The sequence below is a fragment of the Schistocerca piceifrons genome, chromosome 2, assembly GCF_021461385.2.
Source record: "Schistocerca piceifrons isolate TAMUIC-IGC-003096 chromosome 2, iqSchPice1.1, whole genome shotgun sequence".
Lineage (NCBI taxonomy): Eukaryota > Metazoa > Arthropoda > Insecta > Orthoptera > Acrididae > Schistocerca > Schistocerca piceifrons.
The window spans coordinates 501,475,012-501,501,103 of record NC_060139.1 but is presented as its reverse complement, the minus strand read 5'-3'; the positions used below and the strand labels follow the sequence as shown (position 1 = coordinate 501,501,103).

Here is a 26,092-nt window from a genome sequence, read left to right as displayed (position 1 = left end):
GAGTGTGGAGCCATGCCGACTCCAAAAACGTGGCCAGTTGCGCTAGGTTTCACGGTCCATAGCGTGAACAGCTCGAATGAGGTGGCCCTACAAGATGTTACTTATGCTGATACTTTGTGCCTTCCGGAATGACAAGATCTCTGAGGGAATGCTAAGTAAAAACATTCCCTAGGCCATAATGTTCCCTTCTGACATATGAGTGGAGTGTTTGCTTTTCGAATTTTCACGTAGTGCATTCCAAAGACCATATGACAGATGGAGCGTATAACTAATCACCTGAAAAGGCCACCTGTCATCTCCCAGTGCACAAGGTATTGGCATGCAATTGCAGACTTCGTCGGTGACGAACAGCAGTCGCATGGGTCCATGTACCAGGTGCCTTCTGCGGAGGCCCATGTGCAGCAACGTTAGCTGAACGATCATTGAGGAGACAGTGTGATCAAAAGTATCCGGACACTTGGCTGAAAATGACTTACAAGATATGGCGCTCTCCATCGGTAATGCTGGAATTCAATATGGTGTTGGCTCACCCTCAGTCTTGATGACAGCTTCCACTCTCGCAGGCATACGTTCAATCAGGTGCTGGAAGGTTTCTTGGGGAATGGCAGCCCATACTTCACGGGGTGCTGCACTGAGGAGAGGTATCGATGTCGGTCGGTGAGGTCTGGCACGAAATCGGCGTTCCAAAGCATCCCAAAGGTGTTCTATAGGATTCAGGTCAGTCCATTACAGGGATGTTATTGTCGTGTAACCATTCCGCCACAAGTCGTGCTTTATGAACAAGTGCTCGAGCGTGTTGAAAGACGTTATCGCGACCCACGAATTGCTCTTCACCAGTGGGAAGCAAGAAGTTGTTTAAAACATAAATGTAGGCCTGTGCTGTGATAGTGCCACGCAAAACAATAAGGGGAGCAAGCCCCATCCTTCCTCCATCCCCCCCACCCCATGAAAAACACGACCACACCATAACACCACCGCTTCCGAATTTTACTATTGGCACTACAAACGCTGGCAGATGACGTTCACCAGGCATTCGTCATACCCACATCCTGCCATCTCATTGCTACATTGCGATCCGTGATTCATCACTCCACAGAACTTTTTCCACCGTTCAATCGTCCAATGTGTACGCCTCTTACACCAAGCGAGGCGTCGTTTGGCACTTACCGGCTTGACGTGTGGCTTATGAGCAGCCGCTCGACCATGAAGTTTTCTCATCTCCCTCCTAACTGTCATATTACTTGCAGTGGATCTGATGCAGTTTGGAATTCCTGTGTGATAGTCTGGATAGATGTGTGCCAGTTACACATTACGACCCTCTTCAACTGTCGGCGGTCTGTGTCAGTCAACAGACGAGGTCGGCCTGTACGCTTTTGTGCTGTACGTGTCCCTTCACGTTTCCACTTCACTATCACATCGAAAACAGTGGACCTAGGGATGATTAGAAGTGTGGAAATCTCGCGTACAGACGTGTGACACAAGTGACACCCAATCACCTGTCCACGTTCGAAGTCCGTGAGTTCCGCGGAGGGCCCCATTCTGCTCTCTCACGATGTATAATGACTACTAAGGTCGCTGACATGGAGTACCTGGCAGTAGGTGGCAGAACAATGCACCTAATAGTAAAAATGTATGTTTTTAGCGGTGTCCGGATACTTTTGATCACATAGTGTGGGTAGCCCCTTCACTCATCTGGGTGGTCTGTTGTTCAACACCTCCACCCCCGTTCACCCGTAGACATCGTCGCAACCGTCGTTCACGCTTGTCATGGAATGTGGTGCATCGTAGTTGCCTCGGCGCCGGTTTCGGACAACGTCATTTTACCGTGCATGGTATTCTTTAACCACAATGGCGCGCGAACAGTTTAAAAACCTCGCTTTTTCGGAAATGTTTGCACTATTGACCCGAAAGCCAATGATCATGCCCTTTTGGACGGTACATAAGTCTCCACATTACGACATCTGTTTAACTGTTTTCCTCAACCGCTCGACAGTCTTTATATGCCCTCCACTGTTAGCGTTGCCGCCTACCGGCTGCGAGTGGTTATTGCACGTTGTCGTCGAACATAGGTGATGGTCACGTTACTGTGACTGGACTTTCGTGTCTATGACACACAACATAGCCAATAGACTATTAAAAAACCCTGTAACGTTATATAAAAGCTATTATTAGAGGTAGCAGTTTCGACAGCAACTAATCATTATCAGGCACTTCGATATATAAATTAAGAGACTTTTGCTAATAACATCAGTACCAGATATCGTGCAGTCTAATAAAATGGGATAATGGACTGAGGAGATGTAGTTCAATTAGAAAACACATTCGACATACCGAATGTTCCATCCGATTCTTCATAAATAAAAAGAACTAGACAGAGAAATACAATACACAGAACGTATAAATTGCTCAGAAAAATCAAATCTTAAAGCAGTACAACCAATTCTACCCTTCAAGAAATGTAGACTAGTGAACAATGTCACTGTTAGATTTCTGTACCACGACTGACGCCGCGCTGGGTAGCCGCGTGGCCTGTCGCGCCATGTCACGGTCCGTGCGGCTCCCACCGCCCCCCCCCCCCCCCTCCTCCTACCCCGTCGGAGGTTCGGGTCCTCCCTCGGGCATGGGTCTGTGTGCATATGTTGTCCATAGCGTAAGTTAGTTTATGTTAGATTAAGTAGTTAAGTAGCGTGTAGGCTTAGGGACCGATGACCTCAGCAATTTGGTCCCATAAGACCTTATCACAAATTTCCAAATACCACGACAGACAGCTTATAAGGAGCTGTACTTGTTCGTTACAGAAAATCAGGCATCTTATCTCAACACCGATATAATCTGACGAAAAAAAGTTTTCAACAAAGGTACTCAGGTCCTTTTGCTACAATGAATTTGTTGTTATGGCGTTAAGATTTACTTACTAATCCTGTGCTACTCTTTCAATATTATTCAATTATTGTGGCGTCTGTCACAACGTAGTCTGTCTTCGTCTATGTTGACGGGCGCCCGAATCACCATTTACATTTCTAGTGCTTAGTTTAATCTTTCTTCGCGATTGTTCACAGCGCCAAACATAGCGTAACACCAACCGTTACCTTTCGTTCTCGCACGGATTTACATCGGTTCTAAGCACTTCTCACAGCTTCTGTTATACGGGCACTTCACAAAATCTCGTGGCTTTCCATTATTTCGAACATGATGTTTAAGTGTTGTTCTGTGGCGCTAGCTGCGACACCCACTGCACCTATGGGACATCAGGCAAATTCCGTTTCCGATGAGTGTGTTCTATGTTCCTGTGGTGGATCTTGATAGTTCTTTTTTCATGTGCAAGTGATACACACTCAGGTGACAAAAGCCGTAAGATAGCAATGTGTACACAGTGCATAGGCGGTGCTGTCATTTGTATCCAGGTGATTTGTTTGAAAATATTGCCGACATGATTGTGGCGGAATAAAAGGAGTTAACAGACTTCCAACAGTGAATGATATAATAGTTGGAACTACACGCTAGGGATATTCCATATTGGAAATCGTTAGGGAATTCAATATTCCGATATATACAGTGTCAAGAATGTGCCAAGAATATTGCGTGAAATAACTTCAGAAATCAGTGTGGGCCGTACGACGAACATGTCCGTTAGGAGAGCGTGGCGAATTTTGACGTGAATGGGATGTGGCAGCAGACGACCGACGCAAGTAACTTTGCTAACAGCATAACACGGCCTGCAGCGCCTCTCCTAGATCGTCAACACATCGCTTCGATCCTAGATGACGGAAAAATCGTGGCTAGGTCTAATTAGTCCCAATTTCAGTTGGTAAGTGCTGATAGTATAGCTCGAATATGGTTCAGACCAAAAGAAGTCATGGAACCAAGTTGTCAACATGGCACTGTGCAAGCTGGTAGTAGCTCCATAGTGCACTGAACTGGGTCCACTGCTGCAACTGATTCGATCGTTCACTTGGAGACAATGGATGAAAATACGCCATGTCACCGGGCCACAATTAATCGCGAGTGGCTCGAACAACATTCTGGACGGTTCGAGTGAATGATTTGGTCACCCAGATCGTCTGACATGAATGTCGTAGAACTTCATTTCACCAAGAGGTCAGTTCGTGCACAGAGTCCAGCACCGGCAACACTTTCGCAATTATGGACAGCCTTAGAAGCACTGTATCATATTTCTGGGCAACGGCCTTGCGGCAGTGGATACACCGGTTCCCGTCAGATCACCGAAGTTGGCACCATCCAGGCCGCCATGCACTGTTGCCATTTTTCGGGGTGCACTCAGCCTCGTGATGCTAATTGAGGAGCTACTCGACCGATTAGTAGCGGATTCGGTCAAGAATACCATCGTAACGACCGGGAGAGCGGTGTGCTGACCCCACGCCCCTCACATCCTCATCCTCATCTGAGGATGACACGGCGGACGGATGGTCCCGGTAGGCCACTTGTGACCTGAAGACAGAGTGTCATATTTCTACAGGGGACTTCCATCGACTTCCTGAAACTATGCAACATAGAATTTCTTCATTATTCCGGGCTAAAGGAAGTCCGACACGATATTAGTACGTATTCCATGAATTTTGACCCTAAGTGTACAGGTATTTATAACGCTTTATCATTTACATAGAGGTATGTTTTCCAAATTTAACCATGATTGATACACAAGAGATTTACGGAAAATGTGCGTAGCCTTAGGACGGACACTTTATTTTTCAAATCTGTGAATAGTCCTACTAGTTGACTGGGTAACGTAAGGAGCGAACATTTTCGCATTGTCACGATTTTAGCATGTGTTTTAAAAGTTGTGGCAAATCAGGCGTTGAATATTGTTTGTAAAAACATACATGTGAATTACTGAGGACATATTTACAGCAACTATTCACTATTGTGTTGCTGTAAATCATTTAGTCTTACGGACATCATGGATTTACGAGGGAACTGGTACCTCACGGAAGAAACTCATTAGTTGTTCTATCATTCCAGGTTCTACATGACGGAGGACGCGGACAAAAAGTACAACGACTGGTGGCACACGCTGCGCATCCTGGGCTTCTGCCTGTCGTTCGCCAACTCGTGCGTGAACCCGGTGGCTCTGTACTGCGTGTCGGGAGCCTTCCGGAAGCACTTCCGCCGCTACCTTATGTGCCGGTGGCGCCGCGCCCCGGCAAGTGGGGGAAGCGTCAGTAGGAGCATCGGTCTCTCCGGCTACTACCACCGCAGGTACGGTCTTTGTGGTCCCTCGTCTGGATATTCTGTTGCATGTATATTTAGTTTAACCGAGGACACCAAACAAGCTTCAAATAGGTCGCATGTTTTCGTCTTCGATTAATCTTCCTTGGGCACAAAGTGCTCCGATCCCGGTATCATTACTAAATGGGTGGTGCTTCCAAGGCATTCTAACTAATGTTGTCAAAATAGCGAGAGATATATACTAAGGGAAACGAAAAGTGTTACACCGTGAAACACTGCCGATATTTATCAAACTCTCTAGAGATGTTCATCACACAATGGTCATTAAATTATTTAACTTTCATTACCTACGGATATGATGTCAGTTATCAACGACTCTATTAGGCGTGACACTCCTGGACCCATATACACTCTTATATTCGAAGTGACATGTCATCTTAAGGAATTTCACACCTTTCCACGTACAAATTCTGTGTCATGCTATAAAGATTGCAGGCTGGACCAGAAGTACGAGGTGCGTTGAAGTAATGCTACACATCTTTGTTTTCTGATAGCAGTTTGATTTTATTCACCATATTATTCCCCATTCTTTTCGCTACGGGTCGGCCGAGGTGGCCGAACGGTTCTAGGGGCTACAGTCTGGAACCGTGCGACCGCTACGGTCGCAGGTTCGAAGCCTGCCTCGGGCATGGATGTGTGTGATGTCCTTAGGTTAGTTAGGTTTAAGTAGTTCTAAGTTCTAGGGGACTGATGACCTCAGAACTTAAGTCCCATAGTGCTCAGAGCCACTTGAACCATTTTTTCTTTTCGCTAAAAACAGCATTTTTCAACACAATATCCATTCAATGCGGCACCCATACGCCTCCTTACTGGCAGGGATTGTACGTCGGTACAGTACCATTCTACCGGTTGTCAATGTACTGCTTCATTGGACAAAACAGACAGAAATCGGAAGATGCAAGAACCAGGCTGTAGGGCCGATGAAGAAGAACAATCCAATGAAGATTTGTGCGTTCCTCTTGGGTCCTGTTGGGCAGCGAGGCGTTTGATTGTGATCCGTCGATTACCTCAAATTAGAGTCACAGCCATGTGCGGTCGGCCTGCACGTCAGAGATAGGACAGCTTAGTGGTCCTTGCAATTAAGACAGACGCCTCGTCCAACGAATCACAATGCTTTTGCTGAATGCCAGGTCACCCTAGACATTCTAAAAGGGTCTATGAATATCTGGGATGCACTGGTTTACCGCCAAAAGAAACTCAATGACAGCTCGCTGCTCGGAACGCACCTGCCTTAAAGGCGGCATTTTGAAGCATTTGAAGTATAGGTATAGCGTCGTCATGTTTCGGAACTTCATGAAACTGTAGAAGGTGAAGCGGGAATATTCCACGATGTCCCTGAAAAATTCTACATTTTTTCGACCGAAACTAGCCGTGAAAGAAAAGTGCTGCATTACTTACTGAACGCCCCTCTTATACGTCCTCCATCCCATTTGAGGCGTGCTCAGTAAGTGACAAATTAAGGTGCTGGACAGGTCAGACAAGAATCTCCATATTACTCAGTGCGTTTGTCGTGCGAATTAGAGTGTGGAGATTTCTTTAATCCTGCTATAATATCCTCTTTGGTACACAGATCAAGAAAATTATAAGAATAGGTTTCACCATTCTTACAACATACTAGCAAGCGTTCAACAACTACGGAATCACTCCTGTTGTTTACTCATCTTGAGGTTGAAGTTTACTCTTTTGTCTGTATTTCCCTACAAATATCTCTTGAGCAAACCCAATTTTTATTCTTTCTAGCCAGACATGTTCAGCTGGAGTTACAGCAGCCGGCCGAAGTGGCCGTGCGGTTAAAGGCGCTGCAGTCTGGACCCGCAAGACCGCTACGGTCGCAGGTTCGAACCCTGCCTCGGGCATGGATGTCTGTGATGTCCTTAGGTTAGTTAGGTTTAACTAGTTCTAAGTTCTAGGGGACTAATGACCTCAGCAGTTGAGTCCCATAGTGCTCAGAGCCATTTGAACCATTTTAATTACAGCATTATCAGTGTTTTTTTCCTTCCTAAAACATGATGAAAGCTACGTAAACCACAGAATGTTTTGGCAATACAATTCCAAAAGTTTGGTAAGTGTGCATCTTGACAATCGCTGCTTCCTGTGACCTTTCAGCAGGTTTTCTACGGACACGATGGCGTCCGTGTGAAAGCCACAAACTGAAGCGAAACTCAGCACCGAACATAACATAATGCCACTCAGGGTCAAACTTACATCTAGTTTTCATCATGCAAGTATCCATTGTATATAGTATTGTGATTATGCTAAACAACGCATAGCAAGTCGAGATCTCAACTCAGCTTTCAGTAAACCTCGACGGTTCGTGGTTACATTCTGCCTGTAGCTTCTACCTGGTGTTCAGCTGTCGCCTTCTGTTGGTGAGAGCCAGTCGAATCACCTTCATGGTGTAGTCTTTACAGAAGTGTCTTTGCCTATTTTCTTTGCCACACTGTCGTCCGTAGTCCCTCACGACACGACTCATTCCGCACTCATTGCCCCACAGTTTCTGTTCGATCTGCCATTATTTTGCTCCTATGTCCCTCATGCCCGTGTTTCGACCTTTAGGAGACTCCAAAAGATAACGACTCACCCATGCACGTCCTCTGAGCGGGCAGTATTGTATACTACAGAGGGCTCAATGGAGACACCTCTGTGTGAAGTCAGGATAGCTTTTGGGAACCCGTGAAGTGTCAACTACAGTTGATATAAGATTATATTGCAATCATTTAGTGCCAATGTTTACAAATCGTCGTTCTTCTGCACCACCTTTGGTTGTTGCTCATTCAGCTGGATGTTGAATTCTAGCTGGTGTCTGTCCAGTAGCTACAAGACTGCACGCTCTGGTGAGGTTTAGCGATCCCGTGCCAGGGCAAGTTGCTGGCGAGTAGGTATTTCCGTTAACAAATGCAAAGTGTACTCAGGATGGCTGCTGGAGTCTCTTCAGTCTCACTCTGAATTCTACGATGACCTTTAATGACCCACCTGTAACATATGTGGTGTCGGTAATCATGTGGTCAGTTGATCTCCTGTGAACCCCTAGTAGGTTTTAGCACCTGAAGGCACCTGAGTATTGAACGTGAATGAGGACTCCAAGAGGTTGTGTTTGTGGTTTTCACGTTGAAGTTCAGTGCTAGCAGTAATCTACAATGTGATGTCAGAAGACGACAATTTTTCTATCAGTAGATGGTAGGCAGTGAGAAGCAGGAAGGCCATCACGTGGAGTGCGTATTTGGCTAGTTCACACAGCATGAAGGACATAGGTTCATTACAGTATTGTAATCATGGAATGAAGTGGTATTACTGATAATATCATTGATCCCAATTGTCAGCTCATTACAGGAGTTGGAGAGCTGGCTCCTGTCGTGAGTTGATCATTGGGATCAATGACTTTATCAGTAATACCACTTGAGTACATGATTACAATACTGTAATCAGTGGAAAGTTGGTGTGAGACCATAAAGTGAGGCTCAGTTTGTAATGACCACATGTGTCCTTCTTATTCTGGTACATTCACTTATCTGTGTCTTGCTATCTGCTCTTGTGAAAGAGATAGAGTTTCTTGCAATGTCTTACGAGCTAATGAATATGTTTGTCTCGCTTTCTTTGGTTTCCTGTCACCGTCTCCTTTCTTCTGAAAGCATATCCCCAATCGACTGACAGTGCTGAAATGTGTAGAAAACCTGACCCACTTATGTCATACATGATGGCTCGCTTCCTGCTTCTGTCTCTGTCTCAGGCATGACTTGAGTTTATCTATGTCTATGTGAATGAGTTTCAATGATTTTTTCTGATCTCTACTCCTTACAATACAGTTCTATAACAACACTCCATGTGAAGAGTTCCAATAACATTAGATACACTGTATAGTCGCCATGAACTCACACCTAGACAAATGGATAGTTTCTGTACTGAGCAGTAACTTGGCACAAGCACATATCTTGCAGGCATCTAAATACTGGAGAAACGATTTCATATCATTCGGTCAAGGTGTTTTGGTGTACCACTTTCATTTCCCATTAGTGTAGATACACTTACGTATATTTTACCAGTTTTCCCATTTAACAGAATATTTTTTTAATTTCCAGGTTGTTTAAATATCTGGATCATTGGTTATCAGCTTTTCCAAGACCATTAGCACTAAGTACAGTGAGATTTAGATATTAGTACACTCCCCGCGCGCTGCCATGAACGTTTGCACGTAACTAAACTAAAGTTTAGAATGAGAACGGATTTTCGTTGAATATTTTTATTTTTAAAATGATGAAAGATAAATATTAAGTTTTTGCAGGTCTTTTATTAAACCATGAAATGATGAGTCAATGAGACTATTGATTTCTAACTACGGAAAAATGAAGGAATTCTGAGTGCTTAACGAGTGCTACCTACAACACCTTCTCGCAAAAGAAAGCTAGCTACCAATTATGAGGGTAGACATTTGTTACAAAACATACGTCTTCTGCACCGGCAGTCTCCTTAGCGACCCACACCCAGCACCTCAGCTTAAAATTATCCAAGTAAAATGATGTGCACTGTACCTCTCTTGTAAATCACTTGATTCCTTGATTCTTTATTTCTGAACTGACGGAAATTTCAGGTTGCAAATGCATTGTGGCAGTAACATAATTCTTGCGGATTATGCACCGCTGGAGCCGCTTCTCCGCCACCAGTCACCACCTTCTTCTCTCTTGGCTTTCCTGGACGTTCATACTCCTATCTTCCCTTGCCTCTTCTATCTACATCATTTTGGCAGTTGCATAATGGGCGCCCCCTTTTCTTCGCTAGGATGGTATCTATCGTAGTATCCAATTTCGTATTCTGTCTTCATTCATCCTATTCACATGGCCAAACGATATCAGCTATTCTTGTTGGATGTCGTCACAGATATCCCTATCCATTTTCATCCTTTATCGGGTTACACCATTTTGTATTTTATCCACCCCTGTACAGCTTGCGCTTCGTCTTAAGTAATCCATCCCAGAGGCAAGCAGTTTATTCTTATTTCTTTTGTTAACGTCCCAGGCTTCTGCTCCATACAAAACTACACTCTGTGCCATAGTCTTATATATTCCATGTTTCGTTGTTCTTATCCTTTTGTTCCATAGAACAGAATTTATTGCCCTTGTTACAGCTCATCCTTTATTAATCCTACTACTGATTTCGTCATTACTTGTGCCCTGTTTATTCAATAATATCCCAAGATACTTTGCGTTTTCCATACCTACCATTACATCTCCATCTACCTCCAAATTATTTACGTTTTCCGTTCAAACAGCCAAGTACTCATTCCTTTCATGTTCATTTTTAGGCTATCCTTACTGTACTCCTCTTCAATCTTCCGTATCACACAGCTCAGATCATGTTCAGCTTCTGTTAGTACAATCTGATCATCTGCAAAATACAGACTAAATATTTTGCTGCCCTCTACTGTCACTACCGTAATCTAATATTTTCTATGCCAAGACTGTACGACTGCTCCTAGATACAGCCTAAAGAGGGTCGGTGACAGCCCTCATCCCTGCTGCAGACCTTTATTCACTCCGAATTCTTCTGCCCAACTGTTTCAAATCCTTACTCTCACTGTGTAAGTTTCACATAATTTCATAACGGACTTTAGCAAGCTTTGATCAAACTTTAACGATTTCAACTTTTCCGACGGTTTCTTGGTGGATACATATGATTTCTGGAGGTCAGTCAATGCAACACGCGTCTCTAGTCCGGTGTTTGTGAGTTTTTTACATATTAGCTCCATTGTGAAGATGTTGTCCATTACTGATTTTCCTGTCTGGAATCCAGCTTCCTACTCTTGCTGCTTTTTAGTTGTTTCTTTATGTACCAGATCTTTCAGTGCCTTCAACTAGTCTACCAACGAAAGGGATCAGTGCCAGTCCACTACAATTATTTCTGTAATTACATAACTCTTTCTTATGCACTGGTATATGTAACATGTTTTCCATTTTCCATTTAATACTCTTTCATACAGCCGCATTAGCATCTCCAACAAGCTTCACCAGCGCTGGATATATTGATCCGTATCCTAGTGCCTGTTTCATCTTAGAGCCCTCACAGCTTCTGAAGAACTTTTACGTCTGAACGGCTTACTCGTCCTATTGCATCCTCACCTCACGACTACGTGAAAAATGTCGATTTTCCTGGAATAAATCCATAAGATACTGATCACTAGTTAACACTCCCATTGACGTGATTGTTCTCCATGCTTCAGCACTACGAACCCCACCAGTCACCGTCTCTATATATTCACATCTTTCTTACCAGGCCCTATTCATTCCTTTTAATACTTCTCTGTTTAGTGACGTATATGTACTATGACTGCCACTTCTATTCAGGAACGTCAAATAAGCTTATTTTTTTGTCCTTCGAATCATATCTGCGATTTCTGCATTGCACCAAACTGATATCATCTTCTCCTCATATTCTCAAAGGGCTTCTTTCGCTGCTTCATTTATGTGTTCTCTCTGGGCTCTGCAGTTAATACTCCAGCCGCTAGTGGTATACGTACTTTTAAGCTGTGCAAGTTATACCTTTTGCTCTCAGGCAGGTCAACATGTTGCCTCCTCTTCTCTTCGCCACTACTTCAGAAAGTATAGAGAATATAAATTTTACATTCCACCAAACGATGGTCACTGCCACAATCCGCCCCTCTTTTAACTCTGATATCCAGAATTTTTTAAATTGGCCTTTTGACTCAAGATTAGATAATAACTGATTTCAACGATCTTTTATAGTTATACCATATAAATTTATGTATATCTTTGTGAGCAAAGAATGTATTTTCTATTCATAATTCATACTGCTCCAATAAATCACCAGTCTTTTCTCATTCTCATTCTTAACATCCTCCCCATACGTTCCAATACCCTTACTATTCCTCTCTTTCCCCATTCTGCTATTAAAATCTTGTTCCAGTATCACTTCTTGGCCACCTGGTACAGCTTCTGTAGTCTCTATCAGCACCTATTTTAAATCTTCTTTTACTTCAGTAGTTTCATACAGTCCCACTATCTCTATATTGATGGCTTTAGTTCTTAGACTGAGCTTTATGAACATTTCATTAACTGCTTTTCACGAAGTTACATAGTTTGACGGCTGTGAGTTTAGAATGATAGATACTCATAAGCTCACCCTTTTTACTAAAATAATGCATGAACTCTAGCATATATTCACAAACAGTACCTTTAAGTACTGCTACATGTGATGTGTTATATCCATTAGATCTTCTTCTTGTTTGGATGTCCTGTGCAAGGTCCATTTTCACTACCATTGTGGAATTCCTTTAAAACTATCCGAAAGCCGAGGCATATTATTAGGTTCTTTAGTTGGCTGTCTTTTTCTATGGATGGAGGGGGGGGGGGGGGGGGGGGAAGGGTGACTGGTCCATCGCACAACCTTCAGTTTGGAGGACCAGAATATTTGTCATCAGTGCTTCCTTCCCCAAGGGAGATTGACTTCATCACGCGTCAGAGTTTTTCCTATCCTCTGATGAAGAAGATGGGAATGGAATAACTAAGGATAGCAACAGATTCTGAGTTACTCAATTCAACCATCCGCTCTTGCGTTTAAGGAAAGGAGAGGGAAGGAAAAGGAATTACAGGTCGTTGCAGGACGCACTTCGTCTGGCTCCTCAGCCAGGGCCTGTTCAGCAAGGGTGACCATATCAGCAGCTAAACTACTGCCGACTTTGACCCCAGCCTCATCGGAGCACGCAAACTTCTCCACCCGCACTGACAGTGCTTTGTTAAGTTGGTGCCACCTGGGGAGGTGTACCAGTAATAATAATAATAATGATAGTATGTAGTAACCACAGCAGTGTAGTAGTCATTAAGTAGTGACCGATATGTTATGTTGTCAATCATTTGATCATTCACTGCGAAGTGAATAATGAAGTAATTCCCGGTCAATTGTGGGACCTACCTACAACTCGTAGAAGTCATTTTCACGAGATATTTAAGAACGTGCATCTCAGTTTTACTGTCACAGATGCATGGTACGAAGTACCAAGTGTATGTGTAGTGGGTGGACTATGTGAGGAAGAAGATGTTCCGACATGACTTTCACAAGATATAACTTGCACCTCATTGCGCGACAAGCTATTTTTTGTTAAATGAAATCATCTTACGTAGTCAGTATTACAGTCTTACAAAATGGTGACGATAGTAATAATCCTTTAAAAATAATGTAGTACTCTGGCCGAAACAGGTTCGAGCAATATGAAACAGACCGAACATATGAAACAAGTAATTGGGTCGTGGACGGAGGACAGATTTGTTGGAAGTGTACTGGAAAATCGCAGTGCTTATGTTACAGAAATGCTAAGGCAATCCATTGCCGTAAGCGGCTCAATTGTTTAGGGACCTTATTAAAAGTACGGAGCAGCTGATGTAGAATTAATGTTAAGGGTGGCGGCTAAGATCGTGACTTGTCAGTAAAGTCATAATGAAAATGCAAAAAAAGAAAATTAGGGAACTCTGAAAGTTACCGTTTTCGAGAAACAGTATTGGTTAACCGAATGTGACAAATGAGAAGCCGGCCGAGGTGGCCGAGCGGTTCTAGGCGCTACAGTCTGGAACCGCGCGACCGCTACGGTCGCAGGTACGTCTCATGCCTCTGGCATGGATGCGTGTGATGTCCTTAGGTTAGTTTAAAAAAATGGCTCTGAACACTATGGGACTTAACAGCTATGGTCATCAGTCCCCAAAAACTTAGAACTACTTAAACCTAACTAACCTAAGGACATCACACAACACCCAGTCGTCACGAAGCAGAGAAAATCCCTGATCCCGCCGGGAATCGAACCCGGGAATCCGGTCGCGGGGAGCGAGAACGCTACCGCACGACCACGAGCTGCGGACTTAGGTTAGTTAGGATTAAGTAGTTCCAACTTCTAGTGGACTGATGACCTCAGACGTTAAGAAGAAGTGAGCACGCGGAAGTGCCGCAGCGTGACGTGGTGTGGACTCGACTAATGTCTGAAGTAGTTCTGGAGGAAACTGACATCAGGAATCCTACAGAGCTGTCCCTGAGTCCGTAAGAGTAAGACAGGGGGGGGATGGAGATCTCTTCTGAACAGGACCTTGCAAGGCATCCCAGATACGCTCAATAACGTTCACGTCTGGGGGTTAGGTGGCCAGCGGAAGTATTGAAACTCAGAAGAGTGTTTCTGGAGCAACTCTGTAGTAATTCTGCACGTGTGGAGTGTCGCATTGTCCCGCTGAAATTGCCCAAGTCCGTCGGAATGCAGAATGGAGATGAATGTATGCAACTGATCAAACGGGATGTTTACGTTCGTGTCACCTGTCAGAGTCGTATCTAGAGGTATCAGGGGTTCCAGATCACTCTAACTGCACGCGCTCCACGTCATTATAGAGCCTCCACCAGCTTGAACAGTCCTACTGACATGCAACGTCTCCATACCCGTACGCGTCCATCCACTCGACACAATCTGAAACGAGACTCGTCCGACCACTTAACATGCTTTCAGTCATCCAAAAGCCCAATGTCGGTGTTGACGGTCCCAGGGCTAGCGTAAAGATACCATGAATCTTAAGCCCGCTCTTGATACGTAGCAAACAAAATATCAGCAATTTGGTAGCCCCGCGGGTCTGTATCGTCAGTGAGTGACTTCAGCTGACTATGGTGTACATGGTGAAACTTGTAACGTTGTGCAGGCAATGATCATGCTTAGATAAACTGAAGAGCCAAAGAATCTCGTATACCTGCTGGATATCGTGTGACGCCCCCGCAACACAACGTGACATGGGCTCGACTAATGTCTGAAGCACTGCTGGAGAGAATCGACACCATGAATCCTGCAGGGCTGTTCATAAATCCGTAAGAGTCGAGGGAGTGAAGATTTCTTCTGAACAGCACGTTGCATGGCAGGCAACATGTTTCCAGTCTTCAACAGTATAGTATTGGAGTTGAAGGACCCCGGCGAGGCGTAAAGCTACATGTTGATGGCCCACCATTGAAATCTGCTGCAACTTACGGAATGGTTGCACTTCTGTCAGTTGTCGTTGGTCCCGTTCTTGCTGGATCTTTTTCCGGCCGCAGGGATGTCGGAGATTAGATGTATTACCGGATTCCTTACATTCACGGTTCACTCGTGAAATGGTATACGGGAAAATCCCTACTTCATCGCTATCCCGAAGACACTGTGTACCTTTGCTCGTGCGCCGACTATGTTCAAACTCACTTAAATCTTGGTAACCCGCCATTGTAGCAGCAGTAACTGATCTAACAACTGCACCAGACACTTGTTATCTTACATACGTGCAGTGCCGTATTCTACCTGTTTAAACATCTCTGTACTTGAACACGCATGCTTAGAACAGTTTCTTTTGTGGTTCAGTGTAATTTTGAAATGAATGAAATTTAGTGCAACACTCACTAACCACACAGAGGAAACAGGGTACCACGTAATATTTAATACAAAAATACTGATTAGCAAAAAAAGGACAATTAAACGGTCGCCACCCTACTAGGGCAATGAATATCCAGAATCGTAAGAAAGCTAATGGCAAAGAAAATCAAGCAAATAATTAGTGGCGTGACAACAGCAGGTTGTCACGCTTTTCCACAATAGAACAGTTCACAAGAAAATAAATGAATCGAATAGCACTGAGTTCGCAGTTACTTAGTTTGAAATACTAAGTTTTGAAAGCAAAGTTAAATGAAGTTGCTGGTTAAATAAATGACTGATTGCAAGTGACACCCTTTTGCGTAAAAAAAGTTATTTTTAGAACCCTCAGCGTAACCTAATGTAAAATTTGGAAAACAGCAAGTAATTTACTATTAATTATTGAAAGATTGAATTGAATTTAAGTAAATATGGCACTTGACAAGCTGGAAGAAGTCACTCGCGAAGCTAAATACTGAATAAATGAAATTGCGCTTTCTTAATCTGTGCTGTATCTTTAGTTTTTAGTTTTGCCTGTGAGATTTTACGTTACTTTAAGTGAGTGAAGTTAATACTTAAAACAGCAAATTCTTTAAGCCTCTGCAATGCAACAGCAGAGTAAACAGTTACTAAGGCAGTAAAATTTAGAATGAAGCTCGTCATTAGCAAACAAACAAAACTGCCACTAAGTAGTTAATCAATTTTCATATTTTTACGACACTTGATGATTGCATGGAAAGGAAAGAGACTCTTCTTGGTAATAATGTATGAGGAAAATGACGACACACGTTCCCTATAAGTTTTAACAATTGCAGGTCATTATTCAAGAAAGTTAGCAGACGTAGTACCTGTACAATATTAATCACACCTTGTCAGTTAACAGTCTTACGTTGTTATAGCTGTCCGGACAACGAAAAAAGTTGCCGACGACAATTCTGAGCTGCCGCTGTTGCTGCTGCTTATTGAGAACCACAAGCCGTCTCCAGAGCCACGGATAAATGTTGGACTGGCAGTAGTTAGAGATGCGGCTTACTCCGCCGGTTCACTCCTACCGTTCTCTCAATACTCGCGGGTTAACAAAGTAGCACCCAAACTGGCGCGATCAAAGCTGCACACCACGCCTGCAGGAGCGCCCAACGAACACTTGCGCACTCTAATGACTCAAGCTGTTCTGCCTCCCCTCTGCTCGCAGAGAGACAGAGACTCTCCATACGTAAATATAAACAACGGCACAGCTACTGTCATTCCATCGTTGCTATCGTTACATTTAAATAAAGATCCCTTGGCAATTAGCAAGCAATTTACAATATTTACATTATAATAACAATCAGTTACACTACATCTATTACATATTACATATAGTTTCTGTAAGAAAGCTTAGAGATTCATAATTAGCAGTACAGTACAAGTTATCAACGAATATTAAACGGCGAAAAATTTGGATAATGCAGAAGGTATTTTATCTGCATTTTGGGTGTTACAGAATAGTAGTAAAGAAGTCATAAAGTAAAACGTCATGCATGATGCGGCAGTTTTTCACGCATTTCAGTGTTTATGACATCAAATCTCCTAAACTATGTGTCGTACAATAAAATAATTTCGCTGGTACAGTCAGTGGTGTATGTTAATATTGTCTAAAAAATGTGTTGTGACAGTTAGTACTAAGGCAGTAATGAATTAAAACGTCACGTTTTATGCTCCACCCCCCCCCCCCCCCCATGAACCATGGACCTTGCACGTGGCGGGGAGGCTTGCGTGCCTCAACGATACAGATAGCCGTACCGTAGGTGCAACCACAACGGAGGGGTATCTGTTGAGAGGCCAGACAAACGTGTGGTTCCTGAAGAGGAGCAGCAGCCTTTTCAGTAGTTGCAGGGGCGACAGTCTGGATGATTGACTGATCTGGCCTTGTAACACTAACCAAAACGGCCTTGCTGTTGTGGTACTGCGAACGGCTGAAAGCAAGGGGAAACTACAGCCGTAATTTTTCCCGAGGGCATGCAGCTTTACCGTATGGTTAAATGATGATGGCGTCCTCTTGGGTAAAATAGTCCGGAGGTAAAATAGTCCCCCATTCGGATCTCCGGGCGGGGACTACTCAGGAGGACGTCGTTATCAGGAGAAAGAAAACTGGCATTCTACGGATCGGAGCGTGGAATGTCAGATCCCTTAATCGGGCAGGTAGATTAGAAAATTTCAAAAGAAAAAGGGATAGGTTAAAGTTAGATATAGTGGGAATTAGTGAAGTTCGGTGGCAAAAGGAACAAGACTTCTGGCAGGTAAATACAGGGTTATAAATACAAAATTAAATAGGGGTAATGCAGGAGTAGGTTTAATAATGAATAAAAAAATAGGAGTGCGGGTAAGCTACTACAAACAGCATAGTGAACGTATTATAGTGGGCAAGATACACTCCTGGAAATGGAAAAAAGAACACATTGACACCGGTGTGTCAGACCCACCATACTTGCTCCGGACACTGCGAGAGGGCTGTACAAGCAATGATCACACGCACGGCACAGCGGACACACCAGGAACCGCGGCCGTCGAATGGCGCTAGCTGCGCAGCATTTGTGCACCGCCGCCGTCAGTGTCAGCCAGTTTGCCGTGGCATACGGAGCTCCATCGCAGTCTTTAACACTGGTAGCATGGCGCGACAGCGTGGACGTGAACCGTATGTGCAGTTGACGGACTTTGAGCGAGGGCGTATAGTGGGCATGCGGGAGGCCGGGTGGACGTACCGCCGAATTGCTCAACACGTGGGGCGTGAGGTCTCCACAGTACATCGATGTTGTCGCCAGGGGTCGGCGGAAGGTGCACGTGCCCGTCGACCTGGGACCGGACCGCAGCGACGCACGGATGCACGCCAAGACCGTAGGATCCTACGCAGTGCCGTAGGGGACCGCACCGCCACTTCCCAGCAAATTAGGGACACTGTTGCTCCTGGGGTATCGGCGAGGACCATTCGCAACCGCCTCTATGAAGCTGGGCTACGGTCCCGCACACCGTTAGGCCGTCTTCCGCTCACGCCCCAACATCGTGCAGCCCGCCTCCAGTGGTGTCACGACAGGCGTGAATGGAGAACCGAATGGAGACGTGTCGTCTTCAGCGATGAGAGTCGCTTCTGCCTTGGTGCCAATGATGGTCGTATGCGTGTTTGGCGCCGTGCAGGTGAGCGCCACAATCAGGACTGCATACGACCGAGGCACACAGGGCCAACACCCGGCATCATGGTGTGGGGAGCGATCTCCTACACTGGCCGTACACCACTGGTGATCGTCGAGGGGACACTGAATAGTGCACGGTACATCCAAACCGTCATCGAACCCATCGTTCTACCATTCCTAGACCGGCAAGGGAACTTGCTGTTCCAACAGGACAATGCACGTCCGCATGTATCCCGTGCCACCCAACGTGCCCTAGAAGGTGTAAGTCAACTACCCTGGCCAGCAAGATCTCCGGATCTGTCCCCCATTGAGCATGTTTGGGACTGGATGAAGCGTCGTCTCACGCGGTCTGCATGTCCAGCACGAACGCTGGTCCAACTGAGGCGCCAGGTGGAAATGGCACGGCAAGCCGTTCCACAAGACTACATCCAGCATCTCTACGATCGTCTCCATGGGAGAATAGCAGCCTGCATTGCTGCGAAAGGTGGATATACACTGTACTAGTGCCGACATTGTGCATGCTCTGTTGCCTGTGTCTATGTGCCTGTGGTTCTGTCAGTGTGATCATGTGATGTATCTGACCCCAGGAATGTGTCAATAAAGTTTCCCCTTCCTGGGACAATGAATACACGGTGTTCTTATTTCAATTTCCAGGAGTGTAGACACGAGGCCCCTGCCTACTACGGTAGTACAAGTTTATATGCCAACTAGCTCTGCAGATGACGAAGAAATTGAAGAAATGTATGATGAGATAAAAGAAATTATTTAGGTAGTGAAGGGAGACGAAAATTTAGTAGTCATGGGTAATTGGAATCCGAGAGTAGGAAAAGGGAGAGAAGGAAACATAGTAGGTGAATATGGATTGGGGCTAAGAAATGAAAGAGGAAGCCGTCTGGTAGAATTTTGCACAGAGCATTACTTAATCATAGCTAACACTTGGCTCAAGAATATTAAAAAAAGGTTGTATACATGGAAGAATCCTGGAGATACTAGAAGGTATCAGATAGATTATATAATGGTAAGACAGAGAATTAGGAACCAGGATTTAAATTGTAGGACATTTCCAGGGGCAGATGTGGACTCTGACCACAGTCTATTGGTTATGAACTGTAGATTAAAACTGAAGAAATTGCAAAAAGGTGGGAATTTAAGGAGATGGGACTTGGAAAAACTGACTAAACCAGAGGTTGTACAGAGTTTCAGGGAGAGCATAAGGGAACAATTGACCGGATTGGGGGAAGGAAATACAGTACAAGGCGAATGGGTAGCTCTGAGGGATGAAGTAGTGAAGGCAGCAGAGGATCAAGTAGGTAAAAAGACGAGGTATAGTAGAAATCCTTGGGTAACAGAAGAGATACTGAATTTAATTGATGAAAGGACAAAATATAAAAATGCAGTAAATGAAGCAGGCAAAAAGGAATACAAACGTCTCAAAAATGAGATCTACAGGAAGTGCAAAATTGTTAGGCAGGCATGGCTAGAGGATAGATGTAAGGATGTAGAGGCTTATCTCACTAGGGGTAAGATAGATACAGCCTACAGGAAAATTAAAGAGACCTATGGAGAAAAGAGAGCCACTTGTATGAATATCAAGAGCTCAGATGGAAACCAAGTTCTAAGCAAAGAAGGGAAAGCAGAAAGGTGGAAGGAGTATATAGAGGGTCTATACAAGGGCGATGTACTTGTGGACAATATTATGGAAATGGAAAAGGATGTAGATGAAGATGAAATGGGAGATATGATACTGCGTGAAGAGTTTGACAGAGCACTGAAGGACCTGAGTCGAATCAATGCCCCCAGAATAGACAACATTCCATTAGAACTACTAACAGCCTTGGGAGAGCCAGTCCTAACAAAACTCTATCATCTGGTGAGCAAGATGTATGAGACAGGCGAAATACCCTCAGACTTCAAGAAGAATATAATAATTCCAATCCCAAGAAAGCAGGTGTTGACAGATGTGACAATTACCGAACTATGAGTTTAATATGCTACAGCTGCAAAATACTAACGCAAATTATTTACAGAGGAATGGAAAAACTGGTAGAAGCCGACCTCGGGGAAGATCAGTTTTGATTCCGTAGAAATGTTGGAACACGTGAGGCAATACTGACCTTACGACTTATCGTAGAAGGAAGATTAATGAAAGGCAAACCTACGTTTCTAGCATTTGTAGACTTAGAGAAAGCTTTTGACAATGTTGACTGGAATACTCTCTTTCAAATTCTAAAGGTGGCAGGGGTAAAAGACAGGGAGCGAAAGGCTATTTACAATTTGTACAGAAACCAGATGGCAGTTATATGAGGCGAGGAGTATGAAAGGGAAGGTGTCGTTGGGAAGGGAGTGAGACAGGGTTGTAGCCTATCCCCGATGTTATTCAATGTTATATTGAGCAAGCAATAAAGGAAATAAAAGAAATGTTCGGAGTAGATATTAGAATCCATAGAGAAGAAATAAAATTTTTGAGGTTCGCTGATGACATTGTAATTCTGTCAGAGACAGCAAAGGACTTGGAAGAGCAGTTTAACGGAATGGACAGTGTCTTGAAAGGAGGATATAAGATGAACATCAACAAAAGCAAAAAGAGGATAATGGAATGTAGTCGAATTAAGTCGGGTGATGCTGAGGGAATTAGATTAGGAAATGAGACACTTAAAGCAGTAAAGGAGTTTTGCTATTTGGGGAGCAAAATAACTGATGATGGTCGAAGTAGAGAGGATATAAAATGTTGACTAGCAATGACAAGGAAAGCGTTTCTGAAGAAGAGGTATTTGTTAACATCGAGTATAGATTTAAGTGTCAGGAAGTCGTTTCTGAAAGTATTTGTATGGAGTGTAGCCATGCATGGAAGTGAAACATGGACAATAAATAGTTAGGACAGGAAGAGAATAGAAGCTTTCGAAATGTGGTGCTACAGAAGAATTTTGAAGATTAGGTGGGTAGATCACGTAACTAATGAGGAGATGTTGAATAGGATTGGGGAGAAGAGAAATTTGTGGCACGACTTGACTAGAAGAAGGGATCGGTTGACAGGACATATCCTGAGGCATCAGGGGATCACAAATTTAGCATTGGAGGGCAGCGTGGAGGGTAAAAATCGTAGAGGGAGACCAAGAGATGGATACACTAAGCAGATTCAGAAGGATGTAGGTTGCAGTAGGTACTGGGAGATGAAGGAGCTTGCACATGATAGATTAGCATGGAGAGCTGCATCAAACCAGTCTCAGGACTGAAGACCCCAACAACAACAACATTACTGCGTAAACAGTGAAAACGAAATAAGCGATAAACGTTCCTCCTTTCATCATTTTGCGGCGGTTACCAGCAATAAGAAGTCTAGTATGTGTAAAGTTTGTTGCAAGTCACTAAGTTCAAAATGGTTCAAATGGCTCTGAGCACTATGGGACTTTACAGCTGTGGTCATCAGTTCCCTAGAACTTAGAACTACTTAAACCTAACTAAGCTAAGGATATCACACACATCCATGCCCAAAGCAGGATTCGAACCTGCGACCGTGGCAGTCGCGCGGTTCCGGACTGAGCGCCTAGAACCTCTAGACCACCGCGGCCGGCAAGTCACTAAGTGTTTTGATTCTCAAATTCTTGATGACTGTAGTGTCCGCATTCGCACGACTTGGGCTACACTGCTTTTTCACCGCCTGCTTTTTCATATTTAGTTTGTAACCGATTTTTTCCAGACAGTAAGTGATATGTGAATCAAGTTTCGTTGAAATCTGACCAGTGGTTTGCGAGGAGACGTGCAAGATACATACATACATACATATGCACACATACACGTACATCCAGTTTTCTAATATGTGCGGATTCCGCTTTCTGAGCTTATTTAAGTTTAAAAATACTAACTGCATAGAAATAGCTATATGAGTACATACTTATGTACAGATATACGTACATCCTGTTTTCTAATATGTGCGGATTCGGCTTTCTGAGCATATTTAAGTTTGAAAATACTAACTGCAATGTAATAGCTACTGATTATGATATCAGCTTCAGGTGGCGAAAGTTTCGGCACAGAAACATGCCTTAAAACACGGCCTAATGTGCATGGAACAAAAAATCACCAAAGATGTAATGGTTTATTAGATGATTCGTGACATTCATTGCTATTAAGTGGGAAACACCCTTAGTGTATCGTATTTTTTGTGTGAGCACAAACGGTTATGCCTTGTGCAATATATTGATCCCCGTCAGATCAGTGGTGTTAAGCAAGGGCGTGCACGGACTGTTCATGCATGGATGGTGTTGCCCTGGTACGGTACACGCTGTTGGCAGCTTTCCCAATGTCTCGTGGAGTGAGCGCATGTGACTGTTGGTGGTGATCCATCCGTCAGATAGGGACTTTAAGTCCGCCGGCCCCCTTGTTGCTATTCTAGAAAAGTAGGCTTTATGGCACGCACACACACACACACACACACACACACACACACACACACACACACACACACACAGTCACCTACATGTGTTCTATACACTTAACCCAAGTCTTACATTTCAAGAAGCAAAAATACCAGTGTGCACAAATGATAGAAAAAGTCTTACAAATGAGGCAGCTGAACCTGCTCCTATGGGCATAAGCCAACACTTTCCTTTTCGTATGTGTGGTGATGAGCCACGCTGAAGTTCACCTAAAAAAATTTGACTTGCCTTCATCTGGTGAATAATGTAAGACGTTAAGGTAGCTGTAAAGCACACCTAACTTCTAATGACCCCTCACGCGATGAGCAGATTACAGTGGTTACCTCATAGCGCAGTTGCAAGTGTCACAAACTACACACATCAAAAAAAGTTTTGCATCACCTCGGTTCCGACAGTTCCGGAACCCGTACGGAAAATTGGAATAGAAATCAACATAAACATCATTCCAGCCTTTTTATTGCTCATGAAAACCACACATTGCATTGTGTACCACCATACAGCGAGACTTTCAAAGGTGGTGGTCCAGCTTGCTGTAAACACCGGTACCTCTAGTACCCAGTACAACGTCCTTTTGCATTGATGCATGCCTGTATCCGTCGTGGCATAGTATCCACAACTTCATCAAGGCACTTTTGGTCCAGATTGTCCCACTCCTCAACGGTGATTCCTCAGTGTGGTTGGTGGGTCACGTCGTCCCCATAAACAGGCCTTTTCAATCTATCCCAGATATGTTCGATAGGTGTCATGTCAGGAGAACGTGCTAACCACTCTAGTCGAGAGATGTCGTTATCCTGAAGGAAGTCATTCACAAACGACGGGGGCGCGAAATTTCGTCCATGAAAACGAATGCCCCGTCAACATGTTGCCAATATGGTTGCACTATCTGACGGAGGATAGCATCTACGTATCGTATAACCGTTACGGCCCCTTCCATGACCACCAGCGACGTACGTCGGCCCCACATAATGCCACCCCAAAACACCAGGAAACCTCCATCTTGCCGCACTCGCTGGCTGTGTGTCTAAGGCGTTCAACGTGACCAGGTTGCCTTCAAACACGTCTCCGAGGATGTCTGGTTGAAGGCATATGCGACACTCATCGGTGAAGAGAACGTGTTGCCATTCAGCATGTTGTTGGGCTCTTCTGTACCGCGCTGCATAGTGTCGTGGTTGCAAAGAAGGGAGTAAAGTTGGGTATCGTGCAGCCTATTGCGCACAGTTTGAGTCTAACATGACGTCCTGTGGCTTCACGGAAAGCATTATTCAACACGGCGGTGTTGCTGCCGGGGTTCCTCCGAGCCGTAATCCGTAGGTAGCAGTGTTCCACTGCAGTAGTAGCACTTGGGCGCCTGAGCGAGGCATGTCATCGACAGTTCCTGTCTCTCTGTATCTCCTCCATGTCCGAACTACATCGCTTTGGTTCGCTCGGAGACGCCTGGACATTTCCCTTGTTGAGAGCCCTTCTTGGCGCAAAGTAACAATGCAGACGCGATCGAAACGCGGTGTTGACCGTCTAGGCACAGTTGAACTACAGACAACACGAGCCGTGTACCTCCTTCGTGGTGGAATGACTGGAACTGATTGGCTGTTAGACACCCTCCGTCTAAGAGGCGTTGCTCATTGGACGGGTTTAGTGACATCTCTGGACAGTGAAGGAGACTGTGTGATATAGTATCCCCAGTCAACGTATATCTTTAGGAGTTCTGGGAACCGGTGTGATGCAAAACTTTTTTTGATGTGTGTACATAAGGTGTGTGTTCTACTTCTGTGGCACGACCACTGGATACCATAGCATGCCAGGGTACTGAGCTATTCGTTCATCTGTCGTCAGGGGCACGACCACGACAACGAGCGCGTCGGGCCGCAGCCGCCTGCAGCACGGCGGCACCTTCACGACCTCACTAGGATCGTCCCGCAAGGAGCGCTACTACTGCAAGTCCACCTGGGACACGACCACATCCCTCGCCAACTTCGGCAGCCTGCGGCAGCTCAGCGGCCAGGTCGTGGGTACCCAGCCCCACCACACCGATGACATCACCGTCACCACCTTCATGAACGGCGGTGTCGGTGCTGGCGGTGGTGCAGGCGACGGCTGCAAAACGTAGGGACCGCTGCGGACAGCTGTTTTTTAGACAGCAACTGAAGACCCTAGGAAGATCAGTGAGAGGTGGACGTCACTTTCAGCTGTCAAAGTGACACGAAACTGCGTCAGTTTTATCTGTGCCGTCGTCTTTTGGGGGAGCGACAACAGTCCTCTCAAGAGCCCTTGTTCGTCTACTGGTGGTGTTTGGCGTCCCGAAAGAATCTGTACCTACAGCTGGCTGACTATTCGGCGTGGACCAAATCCGTTTCAGCCAGTGAACCTGAATTAACTACCCCACACGTGTTTTTGACAATAGTCGCTCTGACGCTGCCTCCTCCTGTTGTCTCGTGAGGCTGTTTAGCATCTGTATCCTCTACATGACACATAATTTCTCTTCCGGTGTTTCCAAGGGAATTACGCCCTTGTGCTAGCCGTCACTGTCTGGCAGGTACGTCGATGTTAACTTGAACATCGCTGGACATAATAAATTGTGGAAGAATTGTTACATTTTGTTTGGTGTCACTATTATTGGATGAAGAACCAGTATAAATGAACCATGCAAAAATTACCTTATGTTGATTGAGTCAGTATCATTCCTATGCGCAAGACGAGATACACCATTCTTGTACTCGTACGTACTATATTTGTGACTGTAATGTAATGACATTACAGCACTAGTGCTTTGATCATGTGCCGTTCTTTTGTGTGTCCTGACCATGTTTCACGTCACCTAGACGCTGTTTTGTGGATCTTAC

At 44.6% G+C, this 26,092-nt stretch overlaps 1 protein-coding gene across 1 annotated transcript in view; it reads left to right on the top strand.

Moving 5' to 3' along the window:
- Nucleotides 1-25,359, top strand: part of LOC124775517 (neuropeptide CCHamide-1 receptor-like) — a 55,690-nt gene extending 30,331 nt beyond the window's left edge. Inside the window, exons 4-5 of the mRNA XM_047250350.1 lie at nucleotides 4,981-5,217; nucleotides 25,086-25,359. Of these exons, the coding sequence (XP_047106306.1) occupies nucleotides 4,981-5,217; nucleotides 25,086-25,359 (511 nt within the window). The remainder of the gene's footprint in view (nucleotides 1-4,980; nucleotides 5,218-25,085) is intronic.
- Nucleotides 25,360-26,092: the final 733 nt, after the last annotated feature.